Consider the following 14,031-nt stretch of genomic DNA (forward strand, 5'->3'; position numbering starts at 1 on the left):
TTAATTGAGTAAAATAATGAAATGTGAGTGAATAGTGTGAATTATTGGAGACAAATTGAATAGAATTTAGAGAGTATAATAGAATTATTTAAAATTGGTTGAGGTAATGAATTTGGTGAGTTTTGAATGAATTAGGTGAATGAAAGTGTGATGGTAGGGAGATTGAATTCCATGATATCAGGATTTAGCTAAATAAAGGTTGAGCATTAACTTCTTACCCAAGTTTGGACATTGGCTATAGCACTACATATGATATGCCCACAAAATTGGTAGAGCCATACCATTTATTATACATTTTCATGCATATGCCCACCTGTCCCGCCACCTTCTTTCATTTCTTGTTTTCTTACTATTACTTCTGCAATTCGACTTGAAATTTCAAACTGCCGGGCTCAGTTCAACAGCAAGATGCGTAGGGGCCCAAGGCCCATTCAAATTCCAAAATTGGCGGGAGAACTTTAATCTCAAACCCTAGCCGCTGCAAATTATTCCTTTCCAATTTGTTTGTCGACAGTAATCTCTATTTTGCTTCTGTGGCGCAGAAGAAGAGGAAATTAAATTACCTCAACACAACTCTTTTTACATATATAAATTGACTGTGGTCTATTCTCTCCGGTGAACTACTTACCTTTGTCTTCGCCGCCAAATATTGTTCCCTGCGACACTCTAGTAAGTTTGTTTTCTTTTATCTTTCGTTTGTTTGATCCATCTTTTTTCAGTATTTTGGTTGATTTTTTTAATTCGGCAGCACTAGTTTTTGTGTTTGTTACTAGTATGAGTTAACTAGATGAGTAGTGATTTTTCTTTTAAAATGATTCAGCTACTTTTTATTTTCATTTTTAGGCTTGAAATTGTGATGTCAAAGTACTAGGGATTCTCAATTTATGTTGTTTTAATTCCATCTCATCTGTGTACTGCAGCAGAAACAAACTTCATTTCATACAATTTAAAGGTCAGCTTAGAGTTTTTTCGATTTCTTACGACCAACTTCCATTGCTAAATTAAAAGCTATGGCCCTTCCACCATCCAATCTACTCATAAGCAGTGACTGCATTGTTTTTTATATTTTAGTTTTCTTCTTTTTAGATCTTTTGTATTTTATGATGAAGAGCACATTTGTGACTGTTTTATGGCCGTTCTGATTGTTTCTTCTGTATTTTATGACCAGCTGTGACGTGTATTATAAACAACTTTAGAGCTTCTAATGATCACTCACTCCTAATCTTATTCTTTTAATCGCTTTTTTTTGTTCTCTTCCAAGGCGCGGATTGAGCACCGCATTTTAAGTGGAATCTCACTCTTCCATTTGGTATGGAGGGGGCAGAGGTGGGCGGGTGCAGTGGAGCTGAAGCAGTGTTAAATCTTGAGCCAAACTCTTCCATTGATATTACTTACCATCCTCTCTTTGGTTCCCATGATGACCTCTTACTTCTTGAGCTGGATGACAAACTCCTCACAGACGTACTTCACCAGAGGTAATTAAAGGTGAATTTTTTGTTATCTTTGAATTTCACTCCTTTCAATTCATGGCTTTTTAATATTTCTTGTAGGGTAACCTTAAGGGGTCAGCCAGATGAAGATGCTGTTCTTTGCACTCAGTCTAAAACTTATGCCATTAAGTTTGTTGCAACTTCTAATTCTTTATTTCTCATACCTCAATCAGCTCAGTCCTCTCTGCGTGAAAACCCATTCGATTGTGATGGCAATGTTCATCACCACCAAATTATTGCACCCACCATTATGCTTGCACCTGGTAACTTGGAGTTAGTTGAAGTTTCTCCCAGGCTGGATGGGCTTAGATTCCTTCTCTCACAGAATCCTTACAAGTCTGATGAGGTCCTAGAAATGGAGGATTTGAACATGGGAATCAATAAAACAGGACTGTATGCATGGGATGATCTGGTTGACATGGTTCAGGCTAGTAATGAGGAATTGAGATATGGATTACAGGCTCTGTCAGCTGTTGAGATTGATGGGTACTGGAGAATTGTGGATGATGCATACATGGACACGATTCTAGGGATGCTTTTGCACAATTCGATATTGAATGACTGGTCATTGCATTCACTAAATGAAGATGAAGTTGTAACTGTGCTAGCATCAGATGGATTTCTGCGCAAGCTCGCCATCCATTGTTTGAACGTCTATGGCGATAAGGTCAGTACTGGTCTTACAAACACATGGAAGTTGGATGAGAAGCGTGTATGCGTGCATTTTGCAAGACAGATCTTGAAAACAGGGAAATTAAAGATGGAAGTTTTCATGGGAGAATGGTTGAAAAAGATTCCAGATTGTATGCAGGCTAGTTTTGACTTGTTGGAAGGTGAAGTTTTGACGGAGAAGCTTGGGGTTGAGACATGGGTCCGAGCCTTCAGTGTGTCCTCATTGCCCTCAAATCCTACTGAGCGTTTCTCTATGCTGTTCAAGGAGCGGTCAAAATGGGAGGGGAAGGATTTACATCCATACATCAGGTTTGATTCTGCTTTGAGTTTTTTCTTTCTTTTTAATTCTTAATTCGACCTGTGAATCATTTCAGTTTAATTTAATGTAATTTATTTCTTCAGGGATCTAAATGTACCCGGTCTTTCTTCAGAAGCTTTGTTGCTCAAATATACTCGAAGAACACAACCCAGCGAAGATGCAGAACCTGCTTTTAGTGCAAGATGATAACGCAAAAACCTGCTTTGTGGTGTTGCAAGGCATTATTTGTCACATATACGTAAATTACATATTTTTTGCAGTTCAAGATGCGCACGCTCTAATTTTTCCGCCTTTATTCAGTATTACAAAACTTGTATCATGGTTTGTTGTAAATAAAAAGTATGTAAATGTGTTAATGGCATGAAAAAAGTGGTTGAAGGGTGAGTAATGGGTGTTAGGTGTTTGCTTGAGAAGTCCATATATGAAATTTTTTATGTGACATGTGAGTTGCTGTAATACTATATGAATAATAAATAGTACGTATTATTTTGTTCTTGACAGACTTCTATGTAAAGTTAAATCAAATTGACATATGAAATTGTTCAAATTTAACACCCAACTAATTACAATTGTGCTTTTTCTCGAAACAAATATGGTTTATTTTAAGCTTTAATTTATAGGTTACACTATTATGTAAATTCCATTAATAAATTATAATTTTATTTGTTATTGGATTTTTTTGATTATTGTTATAAATATTTTAGCTATTGAACATATGACTATTTTCTCCAAACAAACAATAATCTTTTTTAAAATGAAACTTAGATAAAGCAAACAATATTTAATTTTTGTAATTTGTAAAACTAAAATAAAACAGTAGAAAGGTTTGGGGTGGAAGTGAAACGGCGACGTAGGATGGTAAGTCAAAAAGGTTTGGGCGGGAAAGCGGGAGAGGGGGTTGGAATGGAGAAGAGAAGAGAAGAGGAAAAACCCTAAAAAGAAAGAGTAAAAAATGCCACCGAGGAAGAAACTGAAGTACTCATCATCATCCTTATCGTCACCACCGTCGTCCCAATCGGCGTCTGCAACCAAGAATCAACAGCCAAGCAAGTATGGGATAGAACATTTCTTCCAGCGCCAGCAATCCCAGCACAAACCGAAAGAGCTCCACCCTTCTCCTCCGATCCATCCTCCCGCCTCTAACCCTAATCCTAAAATTACAGTTGCAATCACAAATGGGAACCATAATGATGATAATAATACTAATGAGGCAGTCCTCCCCACCACTAATTGTTCATCTTCACCAATCATCATGCACAATAATCCTCCATCCCACATCTCACCTGAACTCCCTAAATTCAATATCCAGCGCCCACAGTTCTCTCCTGGAATGGTACTAACAATTTCAGTTTTTTCTATCTTCTCTTTGTATTTGTGATAATTTATCTTGTATTTCTGATGAAGAATAAATTCACTTCAGTATCTGTATTGATTTTGTTTGAATCAGCTTATAAAGCAGAGCCAAGATGACGGGGCTGATGAGATCACCTGGAAGATTTCTCCTGTCAATCAAAGACTTCAAGCTCTTTCTAAGCACACCCTCCCTCCTCCTCCTCCTCCTCCACTGTCATCCCATTCATTGAGCATTCGCCCGTGCTCTTTAACCACCACGACCAATAAGGCAACTTAATTTTCTCTCTTACTCTTTTTCTTTTCTATTCTAAACAAATTAATCTCTTATTTGTTTTCCCATTTGATCGTCTCTTTGATATTCTATTGTTACAGGCTTCTCTTGCTGTAGGACCCGAGCTTCAGAACCACCTTTCCTCACCACCTACTGCTGGCTTCAGGAGGCTTAACTCTTCTCAGGACCATTCATGCCTCACTGCTGTCAAGCCTTCATGTGATACGCTACAGAGTCCTTTCAGAACTCCACCCTCTTTATCATCTTCCCACCTCAGGGTACTACTTTGCACTAAATTTGGAATATGCACTTGCTTTATTTCTAATTTGCTAATTTAAATGCAGCTTCCTAGTCATGTGGAATGCAAAAGAGTCTCAAATCAACCAAGTTTGAGACATCACAAAAAGGTTTTTCTTTCTACCCTTGTTATCTATTTCTATCAAATATCTATACAACTTTACTGTTTTTATTCTTCATATCCTTTATCTCATGGAAACTTCCACATTTCTTTGTAACACTCTTTATCTCAGTTTAGGCTGTACTCATGATTATCGGCTCATCCCTTTATATTCTTAGGCGTTGCTTGACCTATTAGATCAAGTAGAAGATGTGATCTCCGTTGAAGATTCACTATCTAGCAGTGACACTACATGTTCATCTAAATTTACACATGGAAATTGTAATGAGATGCCTTTCAAACTTGATCCAGCTGTACAAAAAGAAGCACCTGCTCTGCCAGAAAGAGTCACTGGGTCAACATCTAATCATACTTTTCTTGTATTGGAGGTGTGATTTACTGAACTTTCTCCTTGTACATGTGCTCCACGTGGCTCTTTACTGAAATTATCAACTACTTGCAGAATGATTATGTTCCTCGCTTCCTCTTATCTAGGTATCTGAGAAGCATAGGCCTGCTGACTCCTTTGATGCTCCTTCCCCATATAAGGTTTTTGAATGGATTACTCAATTTTCTTTTTATTTTTTGACACCTGGCAAAGAATTACAGATATCAAATAACTTTTCAGGTTCTTCGCTTGCTGAATGAGCAGAGTGGAGAAGAACGATCTGTCTACCTGCGTGAGGAGTGGTATATAGCTTGTTATTCCCCCCCAAAAAATTATTTTAATTTTATTTGTGGGGTCTATGGTTTGCTGATCTAATCCCAATGATTATTCACTATAATATGTTTGGTGCTGATTGGTCTTCTTTATTGCTAGTTTTAAATTCATAGAATAGGCTTTTTTAAATTATGTTTGGGCTTGAATTAGTTACTTTTCTTTGTTTTGTTCGTCACGCTTTGACTAACACATGCGGACTGATGCTTTCATTTTATCAGGTATTACAGTGCCATATCTCCTGGAGACACTATAAATGTGATCGGCAAATTTGATGACCAAGGAAAATTAGAAGTAGATCATGACAATAATCTTTTGATTGTTCATCCTGACATTCTAATCTCTGGAACTCGGGTAATTCATGCAGTTTTTTTTCTCTGAATGATCTTTCATTTTCAGTTTTTAACTGTACATTTGCTAGATCATTGTCTACAGATGTCTATGTTTATTGGTTAGTTTTATGTTAATGTACTTTTTTTGATAGATTCGAACAATTTCAGGTTGCTGGAAGTTTCAGTTGTCCCAGGCGTACTGTACTGGATGAGAGGATAAAATCCGACGAGCATTCAGATGCAGCATTAATTGGAACTTTGCTGCACCAATTATTTCAGTCTGGACTTATGCATGAGAGTCCTACTACGAAATTCTTGGAAGGCTATGCGAGAACAGTTCTTCAGAAAAATATCGAGAGCTTGTATGCATGTGGAGGTGGATACGGGTTTATCAACCTATTCTTTTTATGAAATTATTAATGCTGTTATGCTAGTTCTATCCAGCAGCTTTTCATCAATAATTTTCTTGATAGTTTCACAAATCTCTCATGGAAGTTCTAATTATGACCCTGTTGCATTTTGTAGTTACTGAAGATGATATGCTGAAGACCTTGATTGAGGCTATCCCAAAAATATTAAATTGGATTACCCTATTCAAAGATTCACAGGTAGACATTTATCTTGCAGGACTAATTTGGTCTGCATCAACTCATATTTTTTTCTCTTCTTTGACTCTGATTGTTTCCTATGCTTCCCATCAATTTGTATTCGTTAGAAATTTTACAGCATTGCTATAACCTTTTTGTGTCCTCAACTCATATACTATTGAGTAGGAATTGTGTGTTTCTTTGCTGAATGTTTCTTCTCCCTTTGTGAAGCTTGGGCTGGTGACTGCATACCTATTCCACATTGATATGCACACCTCCTTTTGATGTAGTGAAACATTTTTTTTGTCCATTTTGACCTAACAATTTACCACTGTTGGGCAGGATTCAGATGACTCTGTTGTTAATTTTGGTTCTGACGGTGGATTGAAAAAGCTAACTATTTCCGAGGTTAGTTTTTCAAATTTTCTTGCTTAAAATGTTTGTTCTTCCCAATGTTATGTGTATATATGCATAAGCTATAATTTCAGATGAATGTCAAATAAATGTTTATACTGATAATTTAAGTTCATATGAATGTTATGAGTAAAACTAGTCATTAGTATTACAAAATTTCCTTCTAAGTGCCCCTGAATGAATTCCCTGGCTAAGTAGTATGTATAAGCATACATTTCATGGAGTTTTCACTCTTAAACTATTTTTATTTGGTGTAAACAATATATCATCTGATTGTTGACAATTGCGGTCCATAATGTAGGTTGTTGATATTGAGGAAATGGCATGGGCCCCAAAGTATGGATTGAAAGGAATTATCGATGCTTCTATCAGAGTTAAACTAGAGCCAAATGGAAATAAAGCGAATGAGAAGGTTGTGCCGCTAGAGTTTAAAACGGGGAAAGTTCCTAATGGACAGGCAAGCATCTTGCTGATCCTGAAAATGGTTTACTAGAAATTGCTGGAACATATTTTACAAAAATGCAAGTATTTTTGTCATGGTGCCTGTTTACTCATAAGTGGCTCTTGTGCAGTCATCTACGGAACATTGTGCTCAAGTCATCTTGTACACACTCCTTATGTCAGAGAGGTATTTATGGTTTACTTTCTTACCCTCCCTGCACATAAAGATTTAGGAAATCTGTTTAGGCTTGTAAGAATATCTGAGCAATCATTCTTTGTTATTGTTCTATTTATGCGTCCTAGGTACCTGAAAGATATCGATTATGGTATTTTGCTTTATCTTCGATCAGATCAGACGCAGGTATTTATCCGCATACATACATATTTTCCATCTTAAACTTTACTATGAAGGTGATTGAATATTTTCTTCGGCTGTTTCTGAAGGGAGTCATGGTACGAAGGTCCGATGTGGTCGGGCTAATAATGCGTCGTAATGAGCTTGCAAACGACATTCTCAAGGCATCACAATTACAACAGCTGCCTCCAATGCTACGTGTATGATTGTTACATAAAGATAATTACCGTATGATCATAGGCCCTATAGGTGTCTCTTAATCCTGGTTTTTTTTCTGTATTAGAATCCAACCATGTGCAGAAGTTGCCGCCATCTTGATAGTTGTTCCATCTATCATAAGGTACAGTTTTAACCATCAATTTCCAAACTATGTATGGCAGTTCAAGGTCGATGGTCTAATTTCCCCCTCTTTTCAAATTCTCATCAGTCAATAGGCTAACATATCTTTTTCTTTTCTTCCAAATCCTCCAGGCATATGGTGGAAGTACAGAAAGTAGTGGACTGGGTGATCTTTTTGATTCACTTGTACGCCATTTAACTGCTGCACAATGTGTTTTCCTTCGACATTGGGATCGGTTGATCGACTTAGAAGCTAAAGAGACACAGGTGAGGTTTTTTTTTATGCAAAGGTTGTGATTAATGAGACTGCAACATTTAATGCATGCTTCAGTGACAGGCTTTCTACCATTGCAGCTTGTAAAAAATGAAGTCTGGCGTTCAAATCGTTTGAGGAGTGACTGCTCAACTAGTTGCCTTGCTTCTATTGTTCTTGATGCTTCAAATGGGTTTTCACATCAGAAGTCCCTTAATGATGATCGTTTCATTTATCGTTTTGTGCGCAAAAAATTGCCTCATAATATCCTTGCATCCAATGGAGATTTGTTCAATGGTTCATCTTCCCCGAAGAATGATTTTGACTGTGCGCTTAAAATTGGAGACTATGTGGTATAGCTCCTCTCAATATGCCATGCATTATGCAATTATGGTGACTAATATAAATTTTGAGCTAAATTTAGAACAAGAAAGCTATGCATTCCCAACCTTTATAGGGCTTATGGTTTGTGGTTTGACTGACTGGGTTATGTTCCTGGCCTTAATTTACAAGGGACTCCCCTGCGAAACTCAGCTCAACTCTACTAAGTGATATTTCCAAGTTATTTGGGGTCGGTTATATGAGTTCTTTGTCTCCACCAGATATGATTTTAGGGTATATCTTTGGAAGTTGTAGAGCCCTTGGATCATCTTTAACTCTTTTCCATGTTAGATACTCCCTCCGTCCCAAATTGATAGGCAATTTAGGACAAACACGGGTATTACGAGATTTACGATCTCTAGATAAAATGAGTTAATATATAAAAAAATACCATACTTGCCCTCATTTAATATAATGGTATTTTTTGTCTTTTTGTGATTTTTATTGTGTTTCCAAGATATTCCCTATAATTAATAAGGGTATACTTGACAATTACTTATTTAAGTAAATATCTAATGCCTATAATTTGGGACAAAGAAATTTGAAATAGTGACTATCAATTTGGGACGGAGGGAGTATTATAAAGGATTTTCTGCCACATGTTATAAAGCTTTCTTCATGTTTTTTAAAGGTGGATCTTGATTTGAAGTGCTCATTTGAAGTGCTTTTATTTCCAAAAAGCCAAGTATCTGACAGGTTGAATGAAGTGTTCATGCTACTTAGGTTGGCATTATGTTGCATCTTAGTTATTCTATTTGAATATTTGAAAGAAATTTGTAAAACTGTTTTTGTTTATTTTCTGTCTCTTTTGGAACTTTTATTTTTTACATGACTTAGATAACCTTGAACTTCCAAAATGTATTTGATTTGTGAGACTCTTTAAGAAAGTAATGTGTCACCTCCTTTGCTTGCTCTTTAACAAAAATTACAGTGTATTTTGGAACAAGAAGTTATGGCCGTATCTTGGTTTTGTTTTGTTAAGATAATAAAATGATTGTTGGAGTCTCACCTAAAAGTTTAAACTTTTGGGTAAGTTAGTTACTTAATATGGTATCAGGGCCTCTATGATCGAAAGTCTAGAGTTTGATTCTTGACAACCCCCAACTAGTTAACTAAATAATTGAACACAGGATGAGATGAGGTCGTGTGCTTGTTTATTCACGCTTCAAGCACAATGGGCATTTGCATGTGGGAGTATTAGATTAAATTTGTTTGGCTGGAATCTCACCTAACAATTTGATTTTTTTGCTGAATTGTTTATTTAACATGTTTAATTTGGAACATGCAATTATGAATTACAACAGCTGATTTTTTTGCCTGTTTCTCTTTTGCATTAATCATAATACTTTGCTGTTCCCAGGTTAATCTCTTGTTAGATATTGGCAATTATTTGGATGCTCTGGCATCCAAATATTCTTTCCATTTGATTAACATTTGACTATAGAAGTCTTATTCCATATTTCTAATTATTTATTTTGTAAATTACTAATGTATTGCTTTTTCATTGTCTTCAGATTCTTAGTACAGAAGCTGGTCGTCAGACTGTTGCAAGCGGAATTATAACAGAAATTAGTCACTTCCATGTTTCAGTACGCAAAACACATGCTTCACTAGGATACCAACTTTTAAATTGATCTATTAGTATTTACTCTGCACTGTATGATTGTGAAAACTAGTAGCATTCCAGTTCTTAAATTGTCATCGTCTTGAGCAAAGTATGTGTAAATTACTAAATTTTCCCTGGCTTGCAGGTTTCTTTCTCCAAGCGCATAAGACTTCCAATTAGCAGCTCTCTCTCAGAAGTGAATGATCTCCTTCAGGAGATCTGGCGGATTAATAAGGATGAAGTTATGACTTCATTTTCAGTTATGCGGTAATTTCTGACTCAACTCCGATTTTATCTTTGCACAAAAATGATACCATGTATGCCAGTAGATTATTGTTATATTGTCTCATCATACCTGCTAAACACACGCTCCTATCTCTTGCTTAAGGTTCAACCTTGCACAACTTTTTCGACAGAGTGAGCAGGGTTCTCATCTTAGGAAGATGATTGTTGACCTTGAGGTGACATAGTTTTAACATTGTACTGTTCCTAAAAAAATTCTTGCAATTTTTTCACTCCTTGTTACTCATTCCCTTTGGTGACTTACTGAATTTCATTCCCATGAAGGCTCCGAGATTTGACAGTGGGTGTATATTCAGCCAAGATCCAGCAATTTCTTATATCTGGTCAGTAAAGAGTTTAAATGATGATCAGCGACGAGCAATTCTCAAGGTTTGCCATATATTTTTTTTCCTTGTTTGCCTCATTGTGTATCCCTATCCCATACTTAATGCTAAAAATTCTTCATATTTCAGCGCTGGACTCACTGAAGTTCATCCAATTTTCACTAATTTAACATATTTATATTTTCAGATACTTACAGCTAAGGATTATGCACTAATACTAGGAATGCCTGGGACAGGCAAGACATCTACAATGGTTTATGCTGTTAAAGCCCTGCTGATGAGAGGTGCATCTATCTTGCTTACGTCCTACACAAACTCAGCTGTTGATAATTTGCTAATCAAATTAAAAGCTCAGGTCATCTCTTATCTTTTTTTAGTTTATCAATTAAACCGAATGAAGCAATGGGCTTTCGTCCACAACTTTTCATTATATATTAGGCTTCATATATTCAGCTGATACAATACATATGCAATTTCAATTGAAGATGTTGGATATGACTCATTAGGTTTACACAGCACCAGAAAGTGTGTACTTGTTGCGGTATTGTATGAAAGAACTGAAAATAAGGAACAAAATCTTCACCATGCTATGGAATGAGAAAATGATGATAATGTATTGCTTGAAATTATTATTTTAAACTCTGTTGCTGTGGACTTGAACTTACAAAAACCAATGTTCTTTGCAATACTCTCTATGATTATTGGTTGCAAAACTAGAACATCTGTTTCTCAGTTTTCCTATAGTAATTGTACGATACTGAAATTAACGAGTAATAGGGTGTCGATTTTCTACGGATTGGAAGATATGAAGCTGTTCACAATGAAGTTAAGGCCAACTGTTTTTCAAGTAAGAGAAAAAAAATTATTATATGCTCATTTACAGAATTGGTTGATTTGTTTTCCTTTATCATAACCAAGATTCAATGGCAGCAATGGGCGTGCAGAGTCTAGAAGAAATTAGACTAAGATTGGACCAAGTGAAAGTTGTTGCAGTAACTTGTTTGGGAGTTAATAGCCCTTTGCTTGCAAACAAGAAATTTGATGTATGTATCATGGATGAAGCTGGACAGATCACCTTGCCGGCAAGTGTTCTTTCTTCATGTTCTCTAATGCATTAATTATACTAATAATAATAGTTGTCTATTGGATGTTAAAATATCTTCTAAGGCCAGTCTACGTTGTGCAAAGAATAGGGTTCTTTATAAAAAAAAATTGGTTCTAATTGGGGGATTTATTTAGTGAGAAAATGATGACCAGTTGCGTGAATAAAAAAGTTATAATCAATATAGATAACAATCTACTTTTTTTTTCTGATCAGATTTCGCTTGGACCCTTGATGTTTACATCAAAGTTTGTTCTTGTTGGTGATCACTATCAACTGCCTCCACTTGTTCAGGTATAACTTGGCTTTGGATCCAAATCTATATGTTTCAATTTCAACTCTACTTTCTTCTCATTGAATGAGTGGTGCCATTTAATGTCCAGAGCACAGAAGCTCGTGAAAATGGAATGGGAATAAGTTTGTTTTGCAGGCTCTCTGAAGCACATCCTCAGGCAATTTCAGCTTTGCAAAGCCAGGTTATATTAGTTATCCTTATTTTCTTTTCCGATACTTTTCCAATTGGTACAATAATAATAATAATAATTTTGTATATGCAGTATCGAATGTGTCAAGGCATTATGGAGCTATCGAATGCTTTAATATATGGTGATCGATTGCGCTGTGGATCCTCAGATATAGCAAATGCAAAACTTGAATTTTCGAGTTTAAAACTGCATGCGTCATGGCTAAAAGAGGCAAGTATGTCTAGTGAAATTCTTGGTTTTAGTTGCAGCTGAGGGTGTTGTCATAGAACGAATTCTTATGACCAGGAGCAGAATCTTGAAAATTGGAATTTCAGTGTTTATCCATTGAAATGAAGTCACCTTAGATTTCTTAAGTCAATAATATTGCCTCACTGTTCCAAAAGTAGTTGTCCCCTTTAGCTAATATCTTTTTCTTTTTTTTATGGTGCACCTCTGAGGTTGCTCTACAAGCTCATGGTTTTTTCAATTTATCATGCATTTAGCCTTGACAAAAATCCTTATTATTATGATTTTGAGAAATAAGACTATGCTGCATGTATTACTGTCTGTAAGAATAGCCAATTTATAACAGCCTTGATGTGTTCGTGCTAAGAAGAGCATCCCAACTTGGAAGATGGCTGGGTCCAGATTTTATCCTCTCATGTCTGACCCTTTGCGTCCTATAAATTTTAGTATTAACTCTTTTGTCATAAGAATTTTGCTATATATGTTTGTGTGCACACAAGTTTGGGCAGCATCATTGCCTTGTGGATTTTGTGAAAATTTTAGTTTCAAGTGAATCTTTTAAAAGCCATTCTCGAAAAATGACGGGCTCTTCCTACTTATGGTGGCAGGCTTTGGATCCTAACAGACCTATTGTATTCATTAACACAGGTGTGTGCAAATTCTTTTGGCATTTAACTTTTCGTTCCGCCTTTCATATCTTCTCACTTTGTCAGTTGGTATAATATAGATATGTTGGCTTCTATTGAGGCAAAAGATGGCAAGGCTGTGAATAACCCAGTGGAAGCTTATATAATTGGTGAGGTATATGATCTGTCAGAAGAGCATTTATATATTATGTTTTTGTTAGTGTTGCCAAGAAGCAAGCAAATATTGAGGAATTTGTGGGGTTTTGGTAATATATAGGTGACAAAGGAATTAATACACAGTGGTATTGAAAGTGAAGATATTGGGATCATAACCCCATATAATTCTCAGGCAAATCTGATCAGGAGTGCTGTTAGTGCAATCTCCGTGGAGATACATACCATTGATAAGTACCAGGTAAGTTCATTGCTGATTTTTTCTTTGAAACTAAATATCATCTGTGATATTATGATTCATGTTGCGGTTGGGGCAGGGGAGAGACAAAGACTGCATATTGGTGTCTTTTGTGAGGTGTAGTGAAAACCCCAGAAAATGCAAGTCTTCACTGCTGGGAGACTGGCACAGGATTAATGTGGCAATCACACGCGCTAAGGTACTATTTTGCTGATCCTGTCCGACTGGTAGTAAATAGTTGACGTATAGATAGATGTAAAGAGTGAGCTGTGTTGATAATGACAGAAAAAGATGATAATGGTGGGATCATGCAAAACGCTGTCGAATGTGCCACTGCTGAAGCTTCTGATAGAGAAGATTGAAGAGCAATCAGGCATTTTCAATGTCTCCCCCAATGATATTAACCTTCCCAAATATGTAAATGGCCATTTTTTGTATGTTTGATTAATTAATTTTTTGGGCGGAAAGTAAATTTAATAAAACAGTAAGATGGTATAACGATAAAAAGAAATTGAAGCTTACAGCAAAATGAATTATAGAAAGGTAAAAAGGTTGGGTGTGAAATGATTGTGTTGTAGCAAAGTAGATGGTAGTATCGGGTGAGAGAGATGGAATAGATGGATGGAT

General features: G+C 36.2%; 3 protein-coding genes across 5 annotated transcripts in view; all 3 read left to right on the forward strand.

Annotated features, from left to right (window-relative positions):
* Positions 1–596, forward strand: part of LOC126686730 (UMP-CMP kinase 3-like) — a 38,309-nt gene extending 37,713 nt beyond the window's left edge. For both annotated transcript variants that reach the window (XM_056106255.1, XM_056106254.1), the window contains exon 9: positions 528–596. In XM_056106255.1, coding sequence (XP_055962230.1) covers positions 528–596 — 69 coding nt within the window. The remainder of the gene's footprint in view (positions 1–527) is intronic.
* A 715-nt stretch (positions 597–1,311) lies between these two features.
* On the forward strand, positions 1,312–2,974 carry LOC126654070 (uncharacterized). The gene is made up of 3 exons (XM_050348112.2): positions 1,312–1,475; positions 1,551–2,471; positions 2,565–2,974. The coding sequence occupies exons 1-3, from the start codon at positions 1,312–1,314 to the stop codon at positions 2,665–2,667; spliced, it is 1,188 nt and encodes a 395-aa protein (XP_050204069.1). The 3' UTR covers positions 2,668–2,974.
* A 360-nt stretch (positions 2,975–3,334) lies between these two features.
* LOC126687178 (DNA replication ATP-dependent helicase/nuclease JHS1) lies at positions 3,335–13,968 on the forward strand. Of its 2 annotated transcripts, XM_050381612.1 has the most exons (33): positions 3,340–3,814; positions 3,929–4,102; positions 4,207–4,383; positions 4,450–4,512; positions 4,682–4,891; positions 4,998–5,051; positions 5,131–5,192; positions 5,442–5,574; positions 5,721–5,928; positions 6,078–6,160; positions 6,482–6,547; positions 6,855–7,010; positions 7,126–7,181; positions 7,298–7,355; positions 7,439–7,549; positions 7,633–7,689; positions 7,821–7,955; positions 8,043–8,294; positions 9,837–9,911; positions 10,074–10,195; positions 10,317–10,389; positions 10,496–10,600; positions 10,742–10,909; positions 11,332–11,401; positions 11,485–11,636; positions 11,873–11,950; positions 12,040–12,132; positions 12,214–12,351; positions 12,975–13,014; positions 13,094–13,167; positions 13,270–13,407; positions 13,484–13,603; positions 13,690–13,968. In XM_050381612.1, exons 1-33 carry the CDS (start codon positions 3,434–3,436, stop codon positions 13,846–13,848), a joined length of 4,041 nt encoding a protein of 1,346 aa, XP_050237569.1. In that variant the 5' UTR covers positions 3,340–3,433; the 3' UTR covers positions 13,849–13,968. The 2 variants fall into 2 exon arrangements, with proteins under 2 accessions (XP_050237570.1, XP_050237569.1); XM_050381613.2 differs by lacking the exons at positions 13,484–13,603; positions 13,690–13,968 and having other exon boundaries at positions 3,335–3,814; positions 13,094–13,162; positions 13,270–13,393.
* The last annotated feature ends 63 nt before the right edge of the window (positions 13,969–14,031 follow it).

Source organism: Mercurialis annua, linkage group LG6 (assembly GCF_937616625.2).
Source record: "Mercurialis annua linkage group LG6, ddMerAnnu1.2, whole genome shotgun sequence".
NCBI lineage: Eukaryota > Viridiplantae > Streptophyta > Magnoliopsida > Malpighiales > Euphorbiaceae > Mercurialis > Mercurialis annua.

Excerpts from the sequence above, each read along its gene's own strand:
- LOC126654070 (XM_050348112.2), top strand. The coding sequence starts at position 1,312 with ATGGAGGGGGCAGAGGTGGGCGGGTGCAGTGGAGCTGAAGCAGTGTTA. Across the intron at positions 1,476-1,550 it reads ACAGACGTACTTCACCAGAG|GGTAACCTTAAGGGGTCAGC; the intron begins GTAATTAAAGGT and ends TATTTCTTGTAG. Across the intron at positions 2,472-2,564 it reads GATTTACATCCATACATCAG|GGATCTAAATGTACCCGGTC; the intron begins GTTTGATTCTGC and ends TTATTTCTTCAG.
- LOC126687178 (XM_050381612.1), top strand. The coding sequence starts at position 3,434 with ATGCCACCGAGGAAGAAACTGAAGTACTCATCATCATCCTTATCGTCA. Across the intron at positions 5,193-5,441 it reads GTCTACCTGCGTGAGGAGTG|GTATTACAGTGCCATATCTC; the intron begins GTATATAGCTTG and ends TCATTTTATCAG. Across the intron at positions 11,951-12,039 it reads AACTGCCTCCACTTGTTCAG|AGCACAGAAGCTCGTGAAAA; the intron begins GTATAACTTGGC and ends TTTAATGTCCAG.